The 19,011-nt window shown below is 38.1% G+C and overlaps 1 protein-coding gene across 1 annotated transcript in view; it reads left to right on the top strand.

Moving 5' to 3' along the window:
- The window catches only part of hpse2 (heparanase 2), a 59,338-nt gene that overhangs the window by 28,253 nt on the left and 12,074 nt on the right, over positions 1 to 19,011 (top strand). Inside the window, exons 5-7 of the mRNA XM_051426681.1 lie at positions 7,388 to 7,561; positions 9,002 to 9,173; positions 13,341 to 13,388. Coding sequence (XP_051282641.1) covers positions 7,388 to 7,561; positions 9,002 to 9,173; positions 13,341 to 13,388 — 394 coding nt within the window. The remainder of the gene's footprint in view (positions 1 to 7,387; positions 7,562 to 9,001; positions 9,174 to 13,340; positions 13,389 to 19,011) is intronic.

Below are 19,011 nucleotides of genomic sequence, written 5' to 3'. Positions count from 1 at the left end.
CCCTCACACCCTGTTCCCCTAACAAGTGGTTTGAGTTACATGGCCCAAAGCCAATGAAAGGCAGTTGATGTTATTTTGTCCACTTCTCTGTCTTTGATTTGTTGTCTGCTGCTGCCTGTTGCCTAGGCTGGAGCACACACACACACACACAGAGCAGCAGAGAGTGGATGTACTTTACATGGAGAACAGTGTATGTTAACATACCACTCATCTTACTCACCAGCTCTGTCGACTTGCTCTACATCTCCTTACACTGGGTACACAGAAGAAGGCCACACGCAAGTCTAGTCACAGCAAATTCACAGATTGAGGTAATCTCTCTCTCACACTCTTGTTTCCACAAACACGCGCGTGCACACACACATCGGTCCCCCTCTACTAACAGAATTGAAAACAGGTGCCCACCACATATCTTGCATTCTTCCAAAATACAAAAGTGGTTTGACCTGAATGGTTTCGCTGGAGTGGAGCCACCCTGTATGAAAGAAGAGTCCATGTGGAGATGTGTGTGTGTAAACATGGAGGCGTTGGGTTCTGTGCAACACGCTGGTGGAGCAGCACAGACTCACACTATATTGGAACCACATTTCTCCCTCTGCGCAACCCTAACATGCAGTGTCAAGTTAACGTCAGGATAAGTCGCAGATACACCATGCGAACATAGCAAACCACCGCATTTAATAGCCTTTGATACAGGGACCGTAACAGTATACTGGTCTGGCTTTGACCGATATGGATGAATGATCAAACTGCATCGATAGTTGCTCTTAAACTTTTGACTATCTTTTTAAAAAATTGCAAATTGGAAACGTCAGTCTTGAGATGACCTTGCTTCAGTCACAGTGTCTTTTTCTGCAGCCACAGAGGATCTGGTTAGTGAAGGAACTGGTCCAATGAGAAACAGAAGGCAGAGAGTTGCTAGACGAATCAGTGGAGCTGGTGGAGAAAAGAGATTGAAGCCATGATGGAGGAGCTGATGATAAATGTGCTGCCCTTGGGTTTTCCTAGATATTTTAGCAGTTTACTTCCAAATCTTTCAGGACTAGTCATGCCGTTTGTCTGTGACTGCATGTGTGCACGTGGAGTGTGTTAAGTATAAATGTTAAATTACTTTTAAATCCATCTGGTAAAACCTTAAACACTGTCATCAACAATTGTCTCCACGTTAAGAACAATTTGATGGATGCACAGTCTGAGAGTTGCCGTTTCCACCATGCTTTCCCCACTGAGTTCACAATGGCAATTTAATGTGTGTGGGGGGTGTGTGTGTGTTTCACTGCACACTTCAAGCCGATGTAATGTGTGTTGTTACAGCTGACAGAGAAAATTACAAGCATCTCTGCTCTTACATATGGGAACAGTGATGTCCATTACACTGCACATGTCAACATTTCATGCACATGTCTTTTTGCCTCAAAATCAATTATTTTAATCCACAAATAATGAAATTGTCTCCTAAGTCTGTAGTTTGAGGTGGGTTTTGGGATTACGTTCATGAGCAGTGTGGACACTTGAGTATGCATTTTGAAGCGCTCTGGAAGCTTGAATGCCACATGTGCATCTTTAGATATGGAAAAACACATTGTATCCATAAACAGGAAAAAAGGCTCAGAATTAATTTCTCTAAACAGCCTTCTCCCCTGTCTGCACATGTCTCTTGAGAATTCGGTTTTGATTTGGCTTTTAAAGCAAGCCAGAACTCAGCCCAAGTTTCATTGTGTGTGTGTGTGTGTGTCTGTGTCTGTGTCTGTGTGATTGTGCGTCTGTGTGATTGTGTGTGTGCTTGTACGTTCCAGTCTGACTTTGATGGTACTAAACATCCAAATTGACATTTGCTGTGGCAGTAAGCTGTGTTTGGCAGTAAGTCATTATATTTCTGTATTGAATGGAACCAGAGACAGAAAACTGTTTTTGCTATGTCCCTAATTTTCTCTCTCAAAGCAAAAATGATAAGGATTGTAGGAATATATCAGCATTTCCAAACTGAGATTTTGGGGCCCATGGAAACAATTGTTTTCACTAATTATCTAAATTTGATTTTGAGGGAGGAAGTGTAAGATCATGATGTCAGTTCCTTCTGGATAGCTACAGGCTGCGTTCACTTTCCTCTCAGTGCACAAAGGGATATTTTACAACAAAAACTTGATTGTATGCCAGTTAAATGATTAATGTAAACCCGGTCAAGAGCAGGTTTACGCTCACTAAGCCGACTTATTTCCTCTCATGAATAAAGAACTGTACTCTATTCTCTCTACTGACAAACTCAAAATACTGAAGCATTTAAATATGTAATTTCTAAATGTGTATATTTTAATGTATTTGTCTTTAATAAAAATAATTACTTTTATTTCTGTCATAAAAAGAAAATCTTGAACCCTTACATTTTAGTTCACATTTACAGTTGACTGACACTTTTGTCCAAAGCAATGTTCAAATGAAGTAGGGATGCACGATGATTATTAGGACAGATAAATTATCGTCCGATAATGGGAAATTTATATTATTTTTAATTATCGGGATAATTGAGTTACAGCTGATAAATTAGCAGTTGATATTAATAATCATTTATTTGGAATTCTTATGCAAAACGATTGATAGACTTTATGGTCAATCAAACCCAAAGTATGTTTGTGAAGTTTTTTTATTACACTTAACTAAAAAATATAAAAGAACATTTGAAGAGTCAGAACTGTTTTTTGTTGTGTTAACAATAGTGATGTCCGTTAGATTTGGTTAGAACGGAGCTATGAATAATGAGTAATAGTATGAGTAGCTATGAGTAATGTTAAATCATCTATCTTTACTCGCTATATCTCAGCCTTTATTACTGTCAGGTGTGAGGGGTACTACAGGTTATGAATTTTAAATTAAAAAAAGAAAAATGATCTGTTATCTTGTTGGTATCGGCCACAAGAAGCAGGTAATTATCGTCTTTTCATATATTTGGCCTGCCACTGTTTTTAAAGCTATATTGTGAAATGAAAGGTGAATGTGTGAAATGTTGGTTAACTGATGTAGGTTACAGCCTTAGCTTTGTTTATTAATCTACCTACTGTTTTATTATTATTTTATTGTTATTGAGATATTTATAACACAGCATTTCTCATGAAGGGCATAGGGTCTATTTTTGTAGTTTCATGTCAGTAACAATTTTAAAATGTGTCTTCCTCCTCTTCATAACTTAGTTAAGTTAAGCTGTTTTTCAATCTGAAGCCTATTTATTGATCTAAAATAGTCGATTTATTCTATTTAGTGAGGATATATGATACAGTTAAAGTGATTCTTGCAGCATTAAAAGTAAAAAAAACAACCACATGTAAAGCTGCAGTGGGAGAGACTAGTAAAAATACACCTGTTTTGTCAGCCGACATTAACTCAAGGTGCAGCAACCAAGAAAAGTGTTATTTCATTGGAAACTTCAGGTCAGTGTCTGGTTCATATGGGTGGTATACAATCCAGTAAACACTGTTTGTGTGAGTGCGTACAAGCCCAGTGTACATAGACCTGTGTGTACCTCAGAGGGAATATGCAGAGCTGCAGAAATGAGGCATAGCACTGACTGATGCTGCCGGCCTCTCTGCTTCACAGAACTGGCTTTTCTATCAGATAGACAGCTTGACAATATCCAGACCCCACTCTTTCCGCTACACACAAACACACAAAGGCACGCCAACGCACGCACACACACAGGCACATACATACACACTCATGCACACACAGTTTTCTGGGTTTGTTCTGCTTGTTTCTGGCTGGACTGTTTGTAAGATAAAAGAGAAGTTTGTAGCTGAGTGAGTACAGTAAAGTCTGACCTCTCACACAGGCCTTCATTGTGTTATGTGTAATTGAGAATTTTAGTCCCATTTTCAACTATTTTACAACATAAGAAACTTTCACAGCAAACTCAGTAATAATGTTGAGATTATTCAATGTCATATGGACGAGCATCATTTGTTACTGGCTTCATACTTCTAACAGAAGTAAAGGCAATTTCATGTTCACTTGATTGATTGTCTATGTCTGTTTGTGAAACAGTAGATCATTTGTATTGTTCCCATTTGGGAGAGTTAACGTCCAATAACAATAAGTGCTGCTATTTCACCCTAAATTTGCCATTTATCTCCATATTTTATTGAGTCCTGCCACATCTCTCCTCTTCAGCATTACACAGATGTGATAGTGAGCTCACATACACAAACACACATATGGTATGTCTGCATGTGCATACACACACAGATTCACGGTGTCTTGGTAATGTCATTACTTTCGTCTGACTGAGATCACAGATTTGTAGCTTCAGGGCTTTCTAGTGTCTGTATAGAAGCTCTTTCATGTTTGGCCTTAGTGATCTGCAGCTTTCCTGACACCAGGAGGGTGGATATACCCAGCATCCTTTTCTCTTTGGTAGAAAGCATATGATGCCCTACTCTTGTCAGGCGATAAAGGAGAGCTTAGCTATGCTGGCCAGTAATGCTATACTTCCTCCCCGGGCTAGTAGCTGTTGTTAGTGTGTGCAACAGAAACAGAAACTTTTGTAACTGCTCACCAGCAGGCTAACTGAGGATTAACCACCATTCAAAGGATAGGCTGTTCCCAGGGAATAAGACAAACTCATGGCTAACCATAGCTTAGCTAAAGTAGTAAGTACTAGCTCCTCTTAATAACAGGTAAATACACCAATAAAAGTGTCTACTGCCAGGGCTGGAACTAATGATTATTTTCATGTCATTGATTTATCTGCTGATTACTTTTTTCAATTAATGGTTAAATGTTTTAGTCTATGAAAAGTTGAAAAAAAAAAAGTGAAACTACGCAGAGCCCGAAGGGACCTCTTCCAAAAGTTAAAACCCAAAGATATTTAATTTACTGTTATAAAATGGCTAAAAGAAGCGTTTTGGCTTAATGATTACTAACAATTAATCAGCAAAAGATTTACTAATTAGTTTTCTGTGGATCGACTAATCAATGAATTGACTGATTTTAGCTCCATATACTACATTGAGTATAATGTATAATATAATAATTGATGTATTTAAAGCCATTGATTTAAATGATCTAACAAATAAATGCACTTATTCCCTACATGCACTCACAGCTGTGCTGGAAGAATATGAATATTTCGAAACAAGATTCCAAACTATGTTGTTTTTTTTATTTTGTCTGAACTTTTAAACAATATTTGTTAAAGCAAAAAAAAAAAAAGACGACCCCAATAAACAAGGTAATGAGTGTGTATTAAATTCTCAGCAGTTTAAAATGTGTTTTGTAACCCCAACATACCTTTGACACAAGTTTGTCTGTCGCTGGTTAAGTAGAATCAGTAGTAAAATTCCCCAGGAACCAAACTGACACATAAACATGTAGCATTTATTTGATTGTACATGCTGCTCATAGACCTGCCAGCAGTGAAACTATATTTTTAGCAGCTTGATGCATCTCATGGTGCCTTTATGATGTGTGTGCAGGGCTGCTAGCTGTGTCTTGGAGCAAGGCTGGTCGCCTGCTGCTCAGATCTCAGGTGAGGAAAGGCCTGGAATCACTCATCCTGACAGCCACATCTGGCGCTACTTTCTCTGTCCTGTTGCCCTTAACTCTGCTCCTGAAAACAGATACCACTCTGATTTAACCACAGAGGGAAGGAGTTATGATAATAGCAGTTATGATAATAACGTTATTGGTGGTTATTAATGAGATGGAGAACAGACAGTTTACTCAGGAGAAATGCACTCCCGAAGAGTGCTGTGTGTAATAAAACCATTGTTACTGCTAGCATTTTTTTGTTTTCAGGCTTTGTCCTGCCGTTGCTGGAAAGCGAATTAATGCCAGGTGCAACAAGCAATCTTTCTGTTCTCTGTATTTACTCTGTGGATTATACATAACCACTGCTCTATTGGAAATAAAGGCTTACAGTAAATGCAGAAGAAAAAAACCACATTTTAGCTGAAGCATGACTTCATAAGCATTGTTCAGTGTTCAAATGTATTTTGACACTGACTCAAGGCCAGACATTTGTAGCTCTCACGTCCATTTATTAAATATTAGAATATTAGTGAACCTCACACCTTAATATGACCGTAACAGCTCAACATGTATCCAGAAGAATAACCTCACATGCACCCTCGTCTACTCTGCTTTTGTCTTCATTCCACATTGGACGGAGCAATCAGTTGGCAAGCTCAGCTGGTTCCAGACCCACATTTAAGGGCAAATTCTAGCCAGAACCAGACCGGCACACAGTTTTCATCTGTTTCCTGTTGAACCTATGAAGTAAGGGTCAGAGTTCAGGGTAATATTTACGTTAATGGAATGACTCCAAACTGATTAAATTTCAAAACAAGAGCCTGAGGTATCTAGGAGCAGCCTGCACTTGCACATTAGATATAAACAAACACTTTTGGTACTCACCATATGCCATCATTTGTTGTAGGCCCTCAGTCTTTACTGCCTATTGAGAATAAAGTTTTTTGATGGAGACAGCAGACATAATAGTGAGTGAGCAGTCAGCTGCAGAAGAACAGAGCAATTCTGCGCTCACTGCTTTGAGGAGCGCATCACCACAGGAGTCCATGATGGGAAAATCAGTCAGCCTGGATTCTCACTGAATGTTGTTAAATACGAGACTGCTGTCATGTGTACAAATGGACACGCATGCACAAACACAAAGTTTAGTACCTGGCACACAACAACTGATTTCAGAATAAATTCCAGCTGTAGCTTGCAGTTTATCCAAAATACAGTGCACGCAAAATTTCCATACACATTACTGCTGAGAAATGTAATCTTCTTTTGATACATGTATATGTTATAATTTACTGAGGTTGAAGAATTTAGAAGAAGCCACCCTTTTTTAAAGAGTCACATGGGAAAGAGCTTGTTTGTTTAAATGGAAAAACCCAATGTTTTTCCAATAACATTTCTTTTTTTATTTGGTGACTTTTTTACTGTTTCTCAGTAGTGAGAACTTGTTTTAGGGTTTTATAACACAATGTACCCCATATTGTATATTAGTTTTAGCCATATATGTTGCATATGAACTTAATGACCGAACTGTGTGAAAATAATAAATGTTAAGATCTACAGTAATCGTGATGAATAAAAACATGACTTTTAGTTTCATAAGTGAAAACAGCACTTTGCCATATCTGTTTATATTCTCTTCAGTTTCACAAGAAAACAGACATAGCTGCAAATATAGGTGGTTATGGTACAGAACCAAACATTGACTTCCACATACGGTTGTAGAACCATATAAGGAGATTCCTACAGTACACAGACATGAGAATCAGTAGATCAATGAGTACCACATGGTGTCCATCATGTTCATATGGTCGTGTGATTCCAGGTGCATAAAAAGAATCAAAGTTACAACTGCTTTGTGGGTTTCTCCCAGCCAGGTCTTTAGACAAACTGTACAACTTTGCCGACTGTGCTGGTCTGCACCTGATCCTGGGGCTGAACGCACTGCACAGAAACCCAGACAACTCCTGGAACACCTCTTCCACCCTGAGCCTCCTGAAATACAGTGCTGGCAAGAAGTACAACATCTCCTGGGAGCTGGGTAACGGTCAGTATAGCTACACACCACAAACTGTCTATAAAATCTAATATGCTTTTACTCATCTACTGTACATAAGTGTGGCTGATGCTGAGGCACAGTTAGGTACCTCCATGGTGGGACGTTCTTACTTCACTACACTACGAGAGTTTGCACTTTTTATTGCATTTGTACTTTTTATTGAATAACTTTGTCTGCAACTTGACATCTTGCATATATATATATATATATATATATATATATATATATATGTATGCAAGATGTCAATAATAACCAAACTAAACAAATGTCAACACTTTACAAACTGTAACGTCATCCCTAAACAATGTCAAGCATTAAACAGAACATTGTAACCTAACCAGTCAAAAACTGGTTGAGGTTCCTGCAGCTTACTGGAAACCTTGACCCTCGGAAACACTGAATGAACACTTTAATAATTTATGCATGTACATGTCACCTCTAATACATAATTAACAAAATTTCAGCTGACTTTCACTTTTAATGAAGGATTAGTCCAATAAAACTTCCAGCGTTCAAGTTTTTTCTCCACTAACACTGTGCTGAGAAAGCAGTTACACATTTAGTTTATTTAACATTTACAGGCTATAACAGCTTGGATAGAGACATTATTCAGATTGTGAGCTGTAAGGTGGAGTCAAGCAGTTTAAGGGTTAAGGCGAGGGTTCATTCAGGGATGAAAGGAACTGCTAGTCCTCATGTCATCCTAACCATCTGTGTTCCTGGGGAGCTGCAGTGCACACAGAGAGCCCTGTGTTTCCCACATCAGTTCATATTTTCATTTCATTTCATCTGTAATAAGCCCACAATAGAAACTTTTATTTTAGCCTAAGCTTAAGCCTAAGTACCATGCAAAATCCATTGATTGGACCATGTGAAAAATTTAGTGAGGACTTGAACTGTAGCAAAAGTAATAATTTCAAGTAAATCACCCAGACAGTGCAGAGACAGAGCAAATTTGTAGATGTTGAATTAAAAGGTGATCCTTTGAAATTTTTGACTAATATTCTCATTATGGTTTTCAGGAAGACAGCACACACACACACAAAACAGGCATTTTACAAGTTTTATTTTACAGCTCAAATAACCTGGTACAGATATGGTCACAATGCTCTTTAGGAGAATGGTTAAACAGCAGTGGGCCTGCAAAAGTTTAGTTATCCTCCTTTTGGGGAAACTAGCTCCCTCAGTCTCTTTGTTTTACTGATTCTGCAAGGCCACCCTGTGTGCTTGGACCATTCCCCTGACACTGAGTCCATCTGTCTGTATTACTGCGAATTGCCCAATTATCCCGTTTTCTACTGGCTGTTGGATACTCTCTAGGAGAGCAAGATCAGACTACAACAACAACAATATTCTCAGCCTCCTCCCCACTGTTGCTTGTATAAACTCTATCTCTCTGGCTCAGTGTACTACATCTCCTCTTCCCAGAGCCTAATGCCTACCGCAGCATGGTGGGTCGTGCGGTCAACAGCACCCAGTTAGCTCAGGACTACACCAAGCTGCGGACCCTGCTGCAGTCTGTGCGCTACTACCACCGAGCTCACCTCTATGGCCCCAATGCAGGACGACCCCGAAAAAACGCCATCCTGCTGCTGGATGGGTGAGTCAGCAAGTAAAACATTGATTGGGCAGGATTCCTGTCCTTGTTAGGCTATCCTGCTGGGAAAAAAAGGGGGGAAGGTAGTGGAAAGTATGCTGCTGCAGTTTGATACTTTTACTGAGCTTTACTGTGTTTAATGCACACACGTACACACACATTGTAGTAGTGTTCAGTGTTTATGGATTTCCACTCTGCAGGTTTCAGGGTCTCAGCTCCAGTTATACCATGTCAGCCTAAATAAAGTGTCATCTGATTGATAACGTGACGGCACAACGTCCCACCTGCTGGTTTTACCCAGAAGCTTCAGTTTGACTCAGCTTATCTAACAGTCCTCTCTCAACTGCAGCCTTTCCCCTCCTGAGATTGTAATGTCATACCTTTACTGCACAAAAATACCATATAGACTGTTTTCTATTCTGCTTGATACCCACAAGTCATTAATACTACTACTTAATACTTTTTGCTATTTTCTAAGGTGAACATACATCTTCAGATTAACTTCCTATCTTCTACAAAGTTACTGTTTCCATTTAGGTCAATTTGAATATTGAGCCTAAGTTTTGTTTGTCTTGACTTACTCACGAGCACATGAACAAATGAACAAGGAAGAATTTTGAAAAACTATTTATAACACCACAATAACATAACTGATAAAAAGCTGTAATGGCTTTACAGATCTCAAGAAAGTTTAAAGTCTGTGTAAATATATTTTCTAAACCTGATTTAAAAACGTTGGCTGTCTGAAAGGTATTGAATCATTGGTATGATGAATAAACTTCCCTCTTACTTCTCCATCACAAATTTAAGATCTTCTTAAGACTGGTCATCTGCCTAATCCACAAAATGTGCTCTAATTGCAAATATGTGTTCTCCCAAAATCCAAAATGTGAATTACTGGTGCACTGAAAGTAAAATGAGAAACTGACTCACAAACACAGGAGAAAAAATATTATATTGTATGGGATAAGATCTCAAAAATGTTTAATTTGGACACTGACGCTTCATGACACATTCATTCTACAAAATGTCATTTGGCTGACTCTTAATGTACCACAAGCACTGATTCTACCCTGATTATATTAACCACAACCCTCAGATTGGATATAGGTATTCAGGCTACTTTTGGGTGTTACTCCCTGTCTTAGTTTGTTGAGACTCCTTTTAGGCAAAAAATGCTTTCTCAGTTCTATTAACCAAATAGATGACGGCACCCCTCAAACATATTCATCACTTCCAAAAAAGTTAAGCCTTTCTGAGCTTTTCTGTCTGTTGAAATGGAAACAAACTTGACTAAAATGGATGCACCAGTGGCCCGGTACAACAAACACAGATTGAAAATCAAACATCGATGGATATACACAACTGTGTCAGTGTTTGACGATCCAAATAAAGTGTGACCTTATGGAAAGATGTTTTCTTTTTCCTCAGTATAAAAAAAACACCTCAATACTATCAAAAACAGAATTAGAATTATATTTAAACAATTGGTAACACTTCAAATAAAACTTACTTTAGCCCCCCCTATCTGGCATTTATAAGCAGTATATAAACATTTAGTAAATGGTTTATAACACACCAGTTGTAAACAGATATAAGAATTTATAAATGTGTTTGTCAACAATTAAAACTCCTCCTGTCTGTGGGCACTCATAAATGGAGGCTGACAATATAGTAAAATGCAGTTGAAGGAGAAGTTATACACTTAGAAAATGTGCTTACATCTGCTTTAAACTACATTATAGTGTGTTTATTTTATTATAATGTTTTTAAAAGCTATATAGTTGCCACACGAGCTAATTTAAAGATCAAATACCTCATTCAGATGTTCAGTGTGTAATGTGTGTAAATGAAAATTTCACACACAACAATTTTGATAAAATGATGTCCACAGGAAGGTTTTTTTCTCGTCGCCACTGGTGAATAAACAGATGAAACACTGTTATACATGTCATGATTTGTGAGTAGACAGGTTAGAGTTGGTCCTTGGCAATAACCATAAACATCCAACATTCACTCTCTGTTGTGGGTGGCTAAAGGGAACCTGTAATCAATGTTTCTGTAGTCCGTCACCACATATTTAGCAGATTTTCTTTTACTCAGTTAACAATACAATTAGAAGTGACAGAGGTGGACTATATAACTCTGACTTTGTTAAGTAAACAGGGAACAGCATTCCCTTGAACCAAAACAGAGTCCATAAAGTTAATAATGTGTGCTAAAATTATGTGTGTGTAGGTACATGCACAGGAACAGTTTAATGTCTGAGTGTCCCACACACATTTTGACAGGAAGTTGGAAGACAGAGGAGAAAGAGTAGTTTTATATGCGTCTCCATTCACTATGTACTTGAGCTACTTACATCAGTGAAACCATTAGGAACTCACTGTTTATCTCACTGAGTACTGACAGCTCAAATTTACTCATAAGTAAAAGGTGTGTTTGCATGCACCACTGACTGATGAGTAGTGGACTCAGAGGAAAGGACTCAGAGGATGTAGTGGATGAGTTGTGAGGAGGAGGAGGAAGAGGAGTGAGAGGATGAAGAGGAGAGAGAGAGAGAGAGAGAGCTGGAGTATCCGCAGGTCACGGGTGACACATTTAACGACGGGCTGATTCTTGTGTGTTTGACACTGTTACGAGGGGGTGGCTCTTGTGTTTGACAGCCCGACTACTCTGCTGCTCTCAGGAAATAAGATGAATTAGACACTGAGTTACTCAACAGTCCAAATATCAGAGCTGGACAGACTAAACAAGCCAGAGCGGTGAAAGTTTAGAGACACACATTTGGGCATGTCTGACAAGCTGTTACCCCCAAATATGGAGCGATTTGGGTCAGGTAGACTAGGGCACACACACACACACACACACACACACACACACACACACACACACACACACACACACACACACATAGATGCAACAGCTCAGGAGGAAGAGGTTAGACAGGAGGAGGGACTGTGTACATGTTGAGTTTGTGTTTGTGTACAGGATCAGTCCGTTAAAAGGTACATTGGGTTCACAACATTTTATGTGTATTCGAGGGATGTTTGGAGTTTGTATTTAACTCACTGAAAGTTACACGACATGCTGCAGGAACAGCTCTAGAAAAAAAGGGCTGTTTACTGCTTTACAAAATTAGTGTTTCCTTCATTTGTGTAGTATATATTATATATATGAAAATAGTTGAGTAAACACAGGTGTTTTCAATAGTGTATAATCAACTGAATAGGTTCTGTTCCATTCAGGTCACAAACAGAGTCATGGTGCTGCTATTGAGCATGTTGTCTCACTGGAGAAAGACTCTGCTATGTTAAATGAAACAGAACCTTACTTATCAGTATCATCAGGAGTACCTGTGTTTACCCTACTATTTCGAGTCAAGATGGCTGCTGTGATTTTTGAATCTGCCAGCCTTAATAGCCAGAGGAAGAATGTCAGTGCTCAGCTGTGCAACTGTAAATCTTTGGTTTCTAGATAAGCAAAATGTAACATATGAATCACGCCCAGATTTTTGACTTGGTCCAATCCACTTTGTTTGCCATTTACAGAGCACACACACAGTAGAAAGCTACTGGACCATAAGGGGATATGAACTGACTTTGAAAAAGTATATTTTATTAATAATATTAACTCACCTTTTAATTTTAGGTTGACAAGATATTCCCAAACTATTTGACTTAAAAGTAAGCTTTTAATTAATAAAACTAACACGATTTATTCCTGTAGATGTACATATCAACCAAAGATTGAGTAGTTATTTTGCCCATAGAAAACTGCCATTTACTCCACATAAACCAGATATATTCTGCACTTCCAGGTTCAACATAAAGCTACCATACTTAGCACAGTGGTGCTCACGTGTAGTCTTTTTTGTAGTGCGATGGGTGGTTAAAATTGACATTTTTAGTGAATTCACCTTTGTTTTCACTCTCCAAATAATTTTGGAATGTGAAGGATATGTTGTCAACCTAAATTGCACCATATCTGCCCGCCTGCCCTAAAGGTTCTTGTAAAACTTCCACATCTCTAGTTAGGTTGTTGGGTAAAATGCTACATTGATGGCCACGACAGTGAAAATAAGACCCAGGTTGTAAAAACAATTTTTTTTTCATGTTTGAAGAAAAAGTGCCACTCAGGTAAAGGTGACTCTGTTTATCTGACTTTCAGGTTCATGAAGAATGCTGGCTCTGTTGTAGATGCAGTTACGTGGCAACAGTAGGTATTTTACCCTTTTTTTCTACTTTATTATTTTGTCTGTATCGATCTGCAGTCTTCTTAACCGTAGGCTGCTCACATAACTGACCATATATCTAACAGCACAGGCCATGTTTTAATGGTTTTAATACCATTATCACCACATTCCATATACCGGTATATATATTACACACAGTTACTGAGAGACACTGATGCTTAATGTGGTAAAATGTGTTTATCCCGTAAATGGAACAACAGGAAAAGGATCCTGAGAGAGTGTGTGTGTTAAATTAGTAACACCTGCGATTTGTCTATTGCACATCTTGTAGGAATGCATACAGACATATCAATGGTTTGATCTTTTTTGTTTTATCTGTATCTCTTTTCACACACATATGTTGAGTGTGTACAAAAAGACACACCCACTGTAAGCTCAGACAAACCCTGTGTGACTGAGTGAGTGGTCATTAAGGTAAAGGTCAGGTCTAATTAGGAGAAATTAGAAGAAACGGAAGGAGGCAGGGCTGTCAGTAAGGCTTAGAAAAACACCACCCACACTGTTAAAATCAAACCATATGCTCTGGCTCATTCCCTTTGTCAATTAGCCCGTTTTACACTAGAGATCCAGATTCCAGTCTAACCAGGCTGCGTGACAGAAACTCTGACCTCTACAAAACAAGCCAAACCAATAAAAGTGGAGACCACTCATTAACACGTCTACGACACAGGTTTTCCTCTGCTGCATCTGGCTTGAGTTGTTTCAAATCAAACGTAGTAGGTTGGAAACAGCATTCATTATAAAACTGGTTTAGAGAATCATATGGATTTGTTAGAGTTTGTCTGTCTGTGGCTTATGGTCAGAGGTGTTCTGTTATAGCTTGCGGTGATGAAACGTGTTGGTTATGTAGTGAAATATTTGTGTACCTCCAGATCACAAAACATTGATATATTGTTTGCATTATGTTATGACATTTTTTTCCACAACACGTGTAGTTTCATATTTGCTGCATCTTGTCCCGGTTAGTGCTTATACGTTTTTGGATTCGTCGAACAAAACATGGTCTGTATGTTTGGTCATTCTCTTTTAATCATCCTCTCTTTCTTTCCATCGTTTTGCAGTGTTAGCTTTTCTTTCAAGTTATAGAGAGAGGGTTCCCATTTTTCTAAAGATACTTGCCTGTATGTCTGGATGCACACATTTAATTTTTTCTGTTTTCTTTTCAGAGCACTTTCACCCTAACCCAGTTATTTTTTAAAGTAAATTAAAGGGCAAGTGCACAAAAATGTTGAGAAAATGTTTTCTCTGAATGTTTTTGGATTTATTTATTTGTTTATTTGTTCAGGTTTTGAAATATACATTTCTTAGATTTTATTTATGGTGCTCAAACAAACCAAATAAAAAATAAAATAAATCAATAAGGACATATGTCCCTCTTACTCTGAATAATCCACAGAACACATTGTTTTCATAGAGACAGTTTCTATGGTGGAAAGCAGTCACAGTGAAAACAGTGAGTTCTATGAATTATCACAAGTAACCAGGACATTGTTTCTGGAAAGACATGTTCCTGTTAAATTTTTCAAATGTAATTTTTTAGTGCATGAATGGCATTGGCAGTCAGTCCACCTCTTTGGTCCTGGCTGACAAAATCTGAAGAACTAGTAGACAGATTGCCATGAAACTTTTTACAGACATTTATGGGCCCCTGAGGATGAATTTTCACCACTTTGGCTATTCCCTGAATTTTCCCCGAGCGGCACCATGAGGTTGAAATCTGTGGTTTTAAATGAAATGTCTCGACAGCTATTGGATGGATGCCCATAAAATTTGCTACAGACATACCCCGCTCAGGATCAATTGGAAATTGGTGGGCCCTTAAATTGTTTCTGCTGTAATTTCTCACGGCATTGTAGGTCAAAATGTCATTTGTCCAATACTTTGGTTTATGACCAAATACCTACAAAACTAGGGACATTCAAAGCAGCCTAAGCTGTACTTTCTGTTTAGTTAGCATGCTAATATGCTGAACTAAAATGGTCAACATGGTAAAAGTTAAGTGCAAAACAACTAGCTGGCCTTTAGCATTTAGTTCAAAGCACCACAGTGCCAACTACAGTACAGCGTCACAGAGCTGCTAGGATGGCTGTAGACTTTTAGTCTTATTTCAGGGTTGTGAGCAACACAAATACAATTCCATTCAACTCTATTGCATCTGGGTGTTGGCAAAAAATCTCAGATATGGATATCTGAAACCTGGGCAAATAAAACTAGAAGCATTTACTATATTAGCATACCATAGAAGTGCGTGAGAAAATATATATATTTTTTGTAAATTAGGTGAACTCATTTTTTGATCTAACACCATCCTATTACACCTGCACCCTCTAACCTTAACTATAGTGAACATGCTCTGTCTTACCTAACTGGAGCTGCCTCATGGTGAGAGAATTAAACCAGTCAAAAGTGTGTGACCAGACGGCTGCCACTTCTAGCTGTGAAAATATGAGCAACAAAATTTACGATTTGCTGTTTAGATGCCCCATTGCAACACACTTAATGTGAACCCTAATTGTTCCAGCAGTGGGGTATTAGTGGTGTGAACATTTGAGTTTGATGCAAGCAAGCAAACCCCTGCCCCTGCTAAACTTGTTTTAATAATGAAGTGATGAAAGGTACACTTAAATGACCCTTGCTTTTGAAAAAGAGCACTTCTTGTGCTATGCACTGTAGCCTGAAAGTGAATCAGAAACATACATGTTGATCAGTTTGACTCTTTGCAGCTACACGGTCACATTTTGAATGGGCTAGGATGACACATTATACCCACATCTTTCTTGCTCCTTGTCAGATTAACAGTGGTACTGCATGCCAGAGAGCATGGTGTGCTGGTTATTTATGATGAGTGGAGAAAAAAAGAGATGCTAAAGATTTGTGATCTCCTCCTTTCTAGTCTGAAAATCACAGAGGGACTGTAAATTTACTGATGGCATTCCTGAGGGAAGCTACATATCCTTGACTGTTATATAATGATTGATCTGATCATAACCTGCTGGTCCACATCAAGGAACACATCCTCTTCTTACTTTGCTACCCCTCTGCTCACCCCAAATCTCTTACTACACCAGATGGCCATTCCTTGACACTTATTATTACAAGTCAACTGTTATACACTATACTCATGCATTACTTGAATTCCATTTTACTTCACTACACATTTACAGTACTTACTAATTTTACTAGTCAAATTAATTCAATTAATGTGAATGGAACCATAACTTTTGAGTACTTAAGTAAGTAAGTAAAAATGTAAAATGTAGGGCTCCAGTTGAGTATTTTTGAAACTCTTCTGGCTCTGCTTCCATCCATGCTTGTCTGATTTGATCACATCTATTGCTTTAGTCTGTACCATGATTTTCTATTAATAAAGTGTTAGATAGTTTTATTGAGCTGTCTTTGATGCGGTTCTGGCACTCAGTGAGAGCTGTGTAATACAAGCTGACTAAGTGGATCTTTGTCTGAAAACATTCAGACACAGTGTTGTTTACTTTAGCATTTTATTGAATTCTGGTCAGAATGGCAGCTAAAGTATCACGCCAAATTTTGGAGGAACAAAGGAAAAGTTCTTGGTTCTGTTTAGAAGTTTAAACTTGAGCCATTCTTTGAATACCAAGCTATAACCTCCTCCTGGTCAAAATACTTGAATAGTTTTCTTTCTTTAATTTCTTTTTGGGGCTTTTGCTTCTAATGAACCACCAAAATTGACTGTTTAATAAATAAAGTTAATCTTGCCTTGTTACCTGATGTTTTTATAAACTGTACCCAAAAATCCAAGTAGCCCTTATTTGCAGTGCAAGATATTGCTATAATAACTTGCACTGTCCTTTATTCTGTTTCCATATATGAGCTGGAATTTCTTTGCCTGGGATCTGGACCGAAGAATTATTGTGAGCTCCCTGGAAAGATGACAGGATAACCAAATAATTTGTGTAAAGCTATGACTTAATCTGTGCGTTGTTTACAGTTTGAGGCCAGGAGCTTGGGACTTTTCCAACACTGTGACGAAAATTTCAACGATGTTAAGCTCAGATTGCAACACTGCTTCAACAACAAAATTCAGCTCTGTTCTCAGCAGTTTTGTTGACATATCTGTCATCTCCACAGACCTTTCCAAAACGGGTTCAATAGAGGTTTGACCCTTGTTTTGGAATATTTTTGATCCCGCGGTTGTTATGATTATATGGTCTTCTTGTCTACTGGCCTCCTTGGCATTGTCCCCCATTTAATTTGTTGCACCTTTGCTGGAAAAATGTAATGCTGACTAGCATTCTCTAAGTAACTTGATTGCCTCAATTGTAAATTGCCTATCATAGTTTTCCTGGAGTGTTCTCTGGTTTTGGAAAACAAAAAAAAAACTAAATTGGCACAAAACATTTGGAGCTTTGAGCAGGACTGAACTGAGCTGATCTGGTATTTTATTGATAACATTTGTTGCTTTAGAAGACTGAGAAAAGAAATCTGCTTTGCAATGAGGCACAGATTTTTTTAAATCTCTAATTAACAGGTGTTACAGCTGTTTCTTTTATTCATTTTATTATGTCATGGTGCTTTAAAAAGTACAAATAGTGTGAATGAATCCAAGTGGCTTGAAATACTAATTACTTTTTCTCATTTCATTACACAAAATATGTGGTGGGTTTTGTGCCAAATAATGCCTCTACATGAGTAGTTTAACCCTTATGCACGTAATGTTTTCTGTTGCTTATGTGCAGTGAATGATATGGAAATGTTGAAGTCTAATGACTAATGAATGAAGTTTATTTTAGGCCAGTATTGTTGCCCTTATATGACATCACAGAGAATTTGCAAACATAATTTCCCACCATTATAATAATGATGATGATGATGACGATGTAAATCCAGGTGACGTGAAGCTAAAGAGTATCATCGGCATTCAAATCTTGCTGTCTACTCAAGACAAAATGATACATATTTAGTGAGGCAGGTATAATCTGTGTATGTGTAGACATATATATATATATATATATATATATATATATACACAGTATATATATGTATCAATGGTACAGCCAGACTACTGAGAGAAGATAAAAAGACAGTATGTTTTAATTTCAACGTTGTTATTAGATTGGTTATTAGACTTGTGTAACAAATGTTTTTTTGTTTTTTTTCCTTCTGCAGTGCAAATAAGATGTGTTTTAATGGCACCTGAAACATGAACTAGAGTATGTGGTTGTTGCTCGCTTGTTTTCCTCTCTTGGACTCTTGCAGAGGATCTTGGAGAGGCTTTCTGTCTGCCCACAGGCTGATTTTCCTCAGGACTTTGGCTCTAACTACCAATAAATTCTTCTCTCATCATGCTCTCTTAACATCATCTCTCATTATCATCTTTCTTTGTGTCTTTATCGCTCACACACACACAGAATCACCACAGATGGATGTCTGCATTGTTCAGTCTGAGTTCTACATCTCAGTGCTTCCAATTCCTCTCTTATGCAATCCCACATTTTGACATAGAATTGGATTGTCAGTACGCTAAAGTGTAATTGAATATGTCAGTCCCTCTTCATCATAGCTGTTTTAGTAAAATGATGCATTGTGTACTACATCTATGAGACCAATGAA

This window comes from Dicentrarchus labrax, unplaced genomic scaffold (assembly GCF_905237075.1).
Source record: "Dicentrarchus labrax unplaced genomic scaffold, dlabrax2021, whole genome shotgun sequence".
NCBI lineage: Eukaryota > Metazoa > Chordata > Actinopteri > Moronidae > Dicentrarchus > Dicentrarchus labrax.
Note: the sequence above shows the minus strand (reverse complement) of the source record. Positions and strands in the feature narration are given on the sequence as shown.